Here is a 9,470-nt window from a genome sequence, read left to right as displayed (position 1 = left end):
GATTGCTGTTTGTCTATCTAATCTAATGATTATTCTTTGTTACTCTTGCGAAAAACTGACAGTTGACTTTAAGATGTGAAAACTGTTACCAACAAAATGTAAGCTGGGAAAAATAATTAACTATAGTAATTTGTCTGTAACTGTCAGAAATATTCTTCGAGAATATTGCCATCTAACGGATTAAAAATGTTCACGCAGATTCCTTGTTTATTTGCGTCCGTTTTATTCTGCTATACTGTTTTAGTAAAATATATTTAAAAAAAATAAGTTTGATTAATTAATTTTTTTATCTACATTATTTATATTTGAAATTTAAATATAAAATAAAACAAAAATAAAACACTATATAAATAAAATTATGTAAAATTTGAGTGGACAAAGTTAATGCCTAAAAACTTAAATATATAATTTGAAAAGCCTTCCCGCAATATGTCACTGGTATATAAATTGTCCAAGACGGTTAGCGTAATCTGATTCCCGTGGCGTTGCTACAACAATATAACTTGTCATAAACTTCCTTATTCTTGATGGAGCGCCTTGATGGATTATTAAAAGTTTTAATATTTTCTTACTGTCAGTTCATCACGTACTACTTTAAAGTTGCCGAGTGAGGTTAAAATATATTTCGCCCTCTCGGAATACTCTCATTTACACTTGATTAAACGCTCTTTACTGCACTGAATAACTTTCCCAATAAGTCATAAACTCAAACGTTACGTTAACTTTTCTGTTCAACTTAATTCGCCGTTTAAGTACTTGCAGTACCCCCGGCCACCGGTTTTTGCGCCACCGGGTTTAGTTTTTTTAACTATTTCCATTTATAAACTGTAATTGGTTTGCTAACTCCTAGAAAGATGAACTTTTTCTCTGCAAATTTACATATTTATTACACGAATTATAAGTTTAGTTATTGTGATACTATTTCAAACATTTTCTTTTCTATACAAACTTGTAACATTTTTTGTTCACGTGAAACTCAAAATATTGTTATGTATTTACCATTAAATTGTTATTGAAGTGAGTTGTAATCAAATCATTATACAGCATTCGTCCATTTCGTGTACTATTCAAAATCGATATTCCATGTTTGCAATTTATCGTCCATAAATATAATAAAATCATCTATGCATAAAGCAATTTATTATAACATTTATTTGAAATATTTCAGTGAAATGAATAAAAGCGGCGTGATATATCTATGTACTGGCAAATTAGTCATTAGATTCATATATCTATACTGCCCAAAATAGGTCACAACATTATAAACTCATATTTTTCTATATTCCTTTTTTATTGCAAATTTTCATTGCACTCAATCGTCCACAAAATTATACCTAATAATTTTTTATTGTTAAATTTTCATGGACAGATATCAACTGAGTTTCAGAAATAATATAATACTTACTTATGTTAACCGCATATTAAAATCATTATTATATAAATAAACATTTTAAACGATATAACAATGAAGTCTATAGAAATAAAATGACAAATTCCAAGTGTCGGGCAGTGTAGGTACAAAATGAGTGCATCCCAACTGAAAATGCAAAATCAATATCAATACATAAAAGCGAAATATAATGGTCGAGTTATCTACGATGTAGTTACAAGTCATTGAAGATGAACTGGCTTTTTTGTTTCGAGTGCGTGTGAGCTAAATGATGATGCCTGTTCAGATATCTGGGCCCTTTTTGTTTTCGTTCTATTTACCGGAATTTGATATCGATGTTTCATAAAAGGGGAATTATTTTTCTATAGCCTGGAGCAGTTTAATCAAAATATAATGCATATCAATTGACTTGATACGGTGAATAGGCATTGCTTCATTGTTTAGTTTTGTAGTATTTGCAATTAGTTTGGCTTACTAAAGGATACGAGTTCCGATGTTATGTTGTTTCATCCTATTATTTTGCAGTATGAAATTTCAGATTTCAGATAAGCGTTGTTATAATTTGTAGAGCATCTATCGATCATATTCATTGCTGAAGTGTATCTTCAACGATTACTTAATACACAAACAATCGTGGTATTTGTTCCTAGAATATATCTCTAAATATAATATTATAAATTATCATTACAAAAATTTGACCGAACTTTAATGATAAAGTTGGCAATGTTATGCTAAAATAATTTAATATTCCTTTCATACTTTCATTAAATCCTTATCCCCATTTTAGATCTTTATTACGTCTGATTATAATGGAGATACTTTTTTATTAGGTAATGAACTTAATGTTTTGTGCTTAGTCCAATTTATCTTGTTAATGAAATCTCGCCTTCTCATTATTAAATTTGTATTCCTATCCTTTTCTCTTTACCTTATCCATGACGAGAATAAATATTGCACATATATTTGGCGAAGATTATTTCGTGTTATATTACCCTTATTTAATCTTGCAGCTTCATTTATACAATCTTTATCATTTGTCATAAGTTTATTAGGTTTTCTTTTCCCTGTGTTTTCACCAGTTTGTTTGTATTAGATATTATAAAAATATTTTTGACAATTACATATGATTCTATTTAATATATTATATTATTGGAGTGATTTTTATTGCTGTATTAATACAACAATAAAATAAATTTAATTAAATGAAACTGGATCGGTGATGATAACAAATAATATACCCACAAATAGAATTTCAATTTTGTTTTTAAGCGCATTTATTATAAAATTAAATAACGTTCAACGATTGCTAATTATATATCAAAACCGACTTATAATTAGAGCATTTGAGAGAATTAAAATTAATTAATGATTCAATTGGTACAGGAAATTAAAATAACCTTTTTATCTAAATAGTAGAATTAACGGTATTTTGCATATTTGATTTTTACCAAACAAAAACCACATTTCCATAATTTGCCCCTATAATCCGCTACATCTTTCATGTTCTTCCGCACAACAGGAGAATTTACCTGACAATGAGAAAGTTAATGCCATCATTCAGTGTAATAAATAAATGGAATGATTGAATAGAGTATGGCAATTAATCGTTTCTCATTCGACTGGGGCTCGTCGCAACGAAATTCGTCGTAATGAAAGCTTAGTGCCTGTGTATGAATAGCTCGACTAATTGAAAAGGTTTAGTCGCCAAAGGAATAAAGATAAAATTCAACGTTACAGTTTTCCCAATTAGACTGTTTCCTACCTAGCTGTGCTGCGTCTACCTATTTTCCTTCCATTTCCTTTTATATCTAAGGGATTACCTTTGCCGGATCCCTGAAGGAATTCAATATGACAACTTTTGCGATAGGGATCTCCGTCGCTGACATGTACACAATAGAGAATTTGCTCCTATATGTTTCGAATTATGTTCTATTCCGTATCAATTCAATTAAGTAAATGTCTGTGCTGCGTGGCCTGCCAACTAAGTAGATTTTCAGACAATACCCCAATATTTACTCCAAATTTATTATTCGGTTATTTTAGTGTCATAAGTGTGGCTCAGTTATTAATTAATTTAACAATAAATAAATAAAATTAAGTATTTTGGTCCAATTACTTAATTTAAAGGAAAATTACTAATTGGGTTGCTGATAACAAATATATTATTATAATAAAAATCCATAACTGCTTGTAAATAAAAATTTAATTGCTAAGACTCAAATTTTGCTAAAAATTTTTATTATACATTTAATTTTAATTTAGTTTCTTTTTATCAAAATCAAACACCAAAAATTGTTTTACACTTTTAATTTAAATAATTAAAATATATTTTTATTAATGCGTAATATATTAAATATATAATTTAAACATCCATTGATCTAAAAATAATTTTGGTATGTAACATAAAGAACAAAATTTGAAATATATAGACATGTAAATGTTACCTTTTTATTTTATTAGTAATATTCTTAAATAAATAATTTAATTTAAAAGTTGTATAAAAAATAAATAGGTAAAGTTACTAGTACATTAAAAACTAATCAAATGAATCTTGTGGGCTTATAAAAAAACATAAGAATGTACACAAAAATTATCTAGTACTTATGAACTACCAAAACAAGGATCCGTAACTGGCAACGCTGATAACCTCACTTTTGCCATAACCTGCAAAACAATAACACATTTTTGAATTTCAAGTAACTTATATTACAAACTAAAAAAATGACAATAATGACTTCAAAACACGAATCCCTTGATGAAAAGCCAGGTAATAATATATTTAATTTTGGTTAAAAAGTTTTATAACACAAATTTTTAGAAAGCGAAGAATTTGATTCGGACGCAGACGACGAAGGTGTAAATTCTGATGATGTAGGAAGTGACAATGAAGATGGTCCAGCAAACACAGGCTGGGCGGATTCAGTATCGAAAATACTGAAAGCAAACAAACCTAAAGGAAAGAAAACTATAGTGTTGTCAAAAGCGAAGAAGCTCACTGATGTAAAGAAAAAAGCCAAACCAGTTGGTTTTGAAGTGCAAACAGCAGAAGGTGTCATCAAAGAAGAAGTAGTCGAACCAGAAAATGAAGAAGAGGAACATAAGGAACCACTTCGAAAAAGGGTAAATATTGTGAGTTTAGAAAATATTTATTATAGAATTAAATTTTAGAAAAAAGAACTTCCAAATTTACGTGTTAAGCCAAACATCCTGGAGAAAGACAGGGAAAGACTGTTGAGCAAAATAGCCACAAAAGGTGTTGTACAACTGTTTAATGCTGTAAAAGCACAACAAAAAGATATTAGTAATAAATTGCAAGAAGCTGGTCCCTTGGAAGTGAGAAAAGAGAAAGTGATGAAAAATATTGACAAAAGAGCGTTCTTAGACGTTCTTATGGGTGAAAAATCGACTAATGTGGAATTAGAAGAAGCAGCTAAAACTGCAAAACCCAAAAAAGAAAATGATAAAGACAAAACCTGGAGTGTTTTAAAAGACGATTTTATGATGAGTGCAAAGTTAAAAGATTGGGACAAAGAACTAGAAGAAGAGGATGACAGTGAGAATGCTGAAATGGAACTTGAATCAGATTAGTAACATTTTCATTATTTTATATAAATATAATTACAAAAAATATTATTTATTTTATTTAAATATTTCCTTACAAATATGTAATTAGTAACAAATAATTGTTTACGTTAATTTAAACGAAAACAACTTCTAAAAATATGAGAACTAAATATATTAATTTTACAATTAATAACAAGTCAAATATTTCTCCATACAAAAGTGATATATTCTATTAAAATTATAAATAAATTCTAGTGTACTTGAAATAATGTAATTAATTACATTAATTTTTCCTTTTAACATGTATTAACTCACCTGTTGTTTAGAATATCATTTAAATTTGTATTGCTTTCATCAATAATTAATTAGGCCATAAGTAAAACATACTTGAGTTTTATATATAATTTATTTACATTTACAGGTGTACTGAACTGAAAAGGGCATCTATAAACAGTTTTGTTTGTGAGTTCATTTACATATAAATGTATAAAATCTATTTAGTATTTTCGACTTACATATTCAATTAAATAAATAAAATGTGTAAGCAGTCAGGATTCCATTAGTCAGGTCATTATTATATTCTGCGCCCTATGGGAATTACAAATACAACGTAAATTTACAATAACTTGATAAAAAAATTAATATGTCACATTAATATTTTTCTTAAAAGTATATACACAAATTGTTCTTTAACAACTCAGGCGGTTTACACAAAATCTTTCACTTTTTCGATTACTATAAAGTACCATCACTAACAAAAACAAGAATGTGCACACAAATTATATAAATAACCTATAAATTATCTAAATTACAACGGTAAAAAATAATGTATCCTTCCTTAATCACAATTTAAATTATCATAGATTTTATCAAATGACAATCTACCATGTTCAATTATTCGTTGGTGATTATAACTAAGTTGTAAAAGTCTCAAAATTGGTTTTCTTACTGAACTTTTATAACAGACTAGGATAGGGAAAATTTTGTTCCTTAAAATTAATTTTTAACTTAGAACTAATAACTTTTGTTTGTAATTAGAGTAACTAGACTTATAGGCCATATGTAATTGACATATTTTTAATACCAACCCCAATTTGAGACAAACTAGGCCGTTAATAATAAATAATAATATAAATGTAAAATCATTTTAAATCAGAAAGTAGATTGTCATTTGCTGGATAGCTCACATCACAAAGCATCGATCACACACCGACTTTTACTACGATATTGTAAAGCTGTCCGAAAATGATGTGACAAATAAGTAAGGGTGTTATTTGATCGGCCTTGTAAGCAGTTGGTCAGAGTATGCTGCACCTTGACAGCCAACTTGTTGGTTTCTTTGCCGGTTCCGAAGCTCTTAGCTGGTGGCCTCCTTTTGGTGGATTACTCGCCTCCTAAACAATTATTAAAAAGAATTTTTATTTATTAAAAATAGAATAATATGTGGTCACTGATATATATTGTAAAAAAATTATTTGGAACAATGAGTAAGAAAAACATTGTTTTTCTTAAACCAAATCATTTTAGATGAATCATATATATTACACTCATACACAGTTGAATCAATAAGATATATACTGTAAAGTGTAAACTTAAAGATTATAATGTAGTACTAAAGTTAAATCTTTAAAACAAACAAAAAACAAATGCAAAAAATAATAAATCCATAAAGTATTTAATTTGACAAATAAATAAAGGTAAAGAGAAAAACTATACAACTAAAATGAAGATAAAAATAAAGTTAATATTTAAAAAAAAAGTACTTCCATAAATATTGAATTTATTCTAAAAAATTAACGGTTTCTCTGCAGCTATATAAGAAAATTTAACCTTTTACACTTACTACACAGATTTCTCAAAGATGTCAATATATTATAGATTAGCCCAATCTCAATAATAGTTAAAAAGTTAATTTTATTCCACATGCATGAACAATATGACATGCATCATTATTATATTATGTAAATTAAAAAATGTCGTCCTCTTATATATAAATTTATGAAACAGATTGATAAGAACTGATAAGTAAATGATAGTCAAGCATTTATCAAGCATGTGACCAAAATTACTAAGTATAAAAATACAAAAACATGCAAGATCAAAAGAGTATTTTCAAACCAATTTAGAATTTTATATTAAATCTAAATATTCCACACATTAATAATGTAAGCAATTAGGTTGATTTTATTAGTTGAAATGTCATTAAGCCAAAATTATCATGCCTACAAAGAAATTTATTTACCTTCTATAAATGCACGGGGGCAAGAAAAAATACAAATTTGTATTAGTATTCTGTCACCAAATATATATACAACGTAATTGGCTTAAATATAAGTTTTACAATTATCTTACAGTATTCTAAAATGAAATACTAATTAAAATGTTTCATTACATTGTATTGATAATAAATTATATTTAAATGCAATTTTTCAAACAATTGGTTAGCAAAAAGATTAATGACTTATCTTCAAGTAATTACAATTACTGTTCTATTTTATTGTAACCATTATAAACATTAGTATTCCATTTTATACAGGAAGATTATTGCACCTGTGCTTGTACTCACCAGTTTCTTTTCCATTTTGGCCTTAATATCTCTAGCTAAAGTGAAGAAAGCTTCTTCTACTCTAATACTAGCTTTTGCACTAGTTTCTATAAACTTGATGCCATATTCAATAGCCAGTTGTTCGCCCCTCTCCTTGGAAACCTGTCGTTTTTCCTCCAATTCGCATTTATTACCCAACAACATTTTCTCCACATCCGCTGATGCGTTTTCCTCAATATTTCTAATCCAGTTTTTAATGTTCTCGAAGCTCTTCTCATTTGTAATGTCGTACACGAGCATAATACCCATCGCACCCCGATAATATGCTGTGGTAATAGTTCTGAACCTCTCTTGGCCCGCTGTGTCCCTGCAAAAGAAACATAATATTAGCTTGACGCAAATGGAATAAATATATTCACTTACCATATTTGTAACTTAATTTTTTTACCGTCTAAATCTATCGTCCTTATTTTAAAATCAATACCTGAAATAAATCATAAATAGAATTTTAACATTTTCAGATAATAAAAAGGAAGTCTGAACATGATAAAAATGTGACTAATTTAAAATGATAAATAATGTAAATAATATCATAAATACGTTTCTGTTGTGAAAGGGGGAAATTAGAATTCATTTTACAATTTTTGTTAATAGATTGAACATATATTATGTAAAAAATAATTATATGTAACAATAATTTCATTTATCAATTGAACTACTTACAATTGAATGGAACTATAAAACAAGTTAATAGGTATTTGTGCATTATTACACTTAAAAGCGAGCACTAAAACTGTACGAAGATTACCGAATTATCTTAAATTACTCACATAAATAAAGTATAATATGTTTTCTGAGAATTAATTAGGATACCATAAAACAAATAAATTATTATAATAACTATTAGTATTAATTAACTATTTATTATTTTTTGGGTAAAATTATGCATTAAAAGAATTTTTTTTGATCAATATCAATATGGAAACAAATATCATATAATTTTTAATTCAATCAACAATATATTATTTCCTTTAGCAAAGAGAAAAAAAATTTTTATGATATTAAATAGTACAATTTGGATAAACAAATATACACTTATATAAACTTTATACATATTTGTTTATATAATTTTAATTACAACTGAATTTAACAGTCACTGTGTGTATTTGTATGTGAAGAATTTGTGGACTCTAATTATAATTGTTTATGTCACCTAATTAATACTAGCAAAGTATTAGTCATCAGAAAGATATTTTCAAAGAAGCTCCAGCAAAAATGAATAAAAAAATATATAGGAATTAGATTTGAACTAATATTCAAATTAATTAAGCCTATATTTAGGTGTGGTTACAAAAGTCCAAAAACAATTATTCCGTTTTAACAAAAAGCAGGGCAGCCTTATTATTAGCTGGACAAATTGGAGTGGTTTTATAAAGAAAATAAAAGTAACCTTCACCAGACAGGTCCACAGGTTGGTTGGAAACATCAAAATATACTTTCTGACTCACCTATGGTGGAAATAAACGTTGTGTTGAACGCATCTTCGGAAAATCTGAACAATACACAGGTCTTTCCCACGCCCGAATCCCCAATCAGTAACAATTTAAACAGATAATCGTAAGTCTTTGCCATTATTATTGCCACAAAAACACTTTTCTCCTCTGTCCCGGTTGCTTATTACATCCACGAACCTGATGAACAATGTTACCAAATTCCACATCTCAAAACTCCCCACGTCAAAAGTTAGTTACGTTAGGGACTTTCAATGGTGTTGCCGCACGAAGTTATCATTATATTTCATATTTAAGTTTAAACGATAGTATATATTTAGTTATATTAATTCTTTTTTATAAATAAATTTACTGGCTTCACCTTCATAAAGAGATAATATTATAGAATATTACCATACGCATTTTTATTTCAGATCCAAAACAAATCAAAAAAGTACTTAGTATAAGCAAAATATCTGAC

At 27.7% G+C, this 9,470-nt stretch overlaps 2 protein-coding genes across 2 annotated transcripts; one reads left to right on the top strand and one right to left on the bottom strand.

The window, feature by feature from the left end:
- The first annotated feature begins 4,026 nt into the window (after positions 1 to 4,026).
- LOC109599068 (RRP15-like protein) lies at positions 4,027 to 5,020 on the top strand. Its single transcript, XM_049960976.1, has 3 exons — positions 4,027 to 4,157; positions 4,209 to 4,510; positions 4,559 to 5,020. Exons 1-3 carry the CDS (start codon positions 4,112 to 4,114, stop codon positions 4,976 to 4,978), a joined length of 768 nt encoding a protein of 255 aa, XP_049816933.1. The 5' UTR covers positions 4,027 to 4,111; the 3' UTR covers positions 4,979 to 5,020.
- Positions 5,021 to 5,341: 321 nt separating this feature from the next.
- LOC109598622 (ras-related protein Rab-8A) lies at positions 5,342 to 9,196 on the bottom strand. The gene is made up of 4 exons (XM_020014535.2): positions 9,008 to 9,196; positions 7,923 to 7,983; positions 7,521 to 7,866; positions 5,342 to 6,348 (listed from the first exon to the last, which is right to left on the bottom strand). The coding sequence occupies exons 1-4, from the start codon at positions 9,129 to 9,131 to the stop codon at positions 6,253 to 6,255; spliced, it is 627 nt and encodes a 208-aa protein (XP_019870094.1). The 5' UTR covers positions 9,132 to 9,196; the 3' UTR covers positions 5,342 to 6,252.
- Between the last annotated feature and the right edge of the window lie 274 nt (positions 9,197 to 9,470).

Source organism: Aethina tumida, chromosome 1, assembly GCF_024364675.1.
Source record: "Aethina tumida isolate Nest 87 chromosome 1, icAetTumi1.1, whole genome shotgun sequence".
Taxonomy (NCBI): domain Eukaryota; kingdom Metazoa; phylum Arthropoda; class Insecta; order Coleoptera; family Nitidulidae; genus Aethina; species Aethina tumida.
The sequence above is the reverse complement of the archived record's forward strand: the minus strand, read 5'-3'. Positions and strand labels throughout refer to the sequence as shown.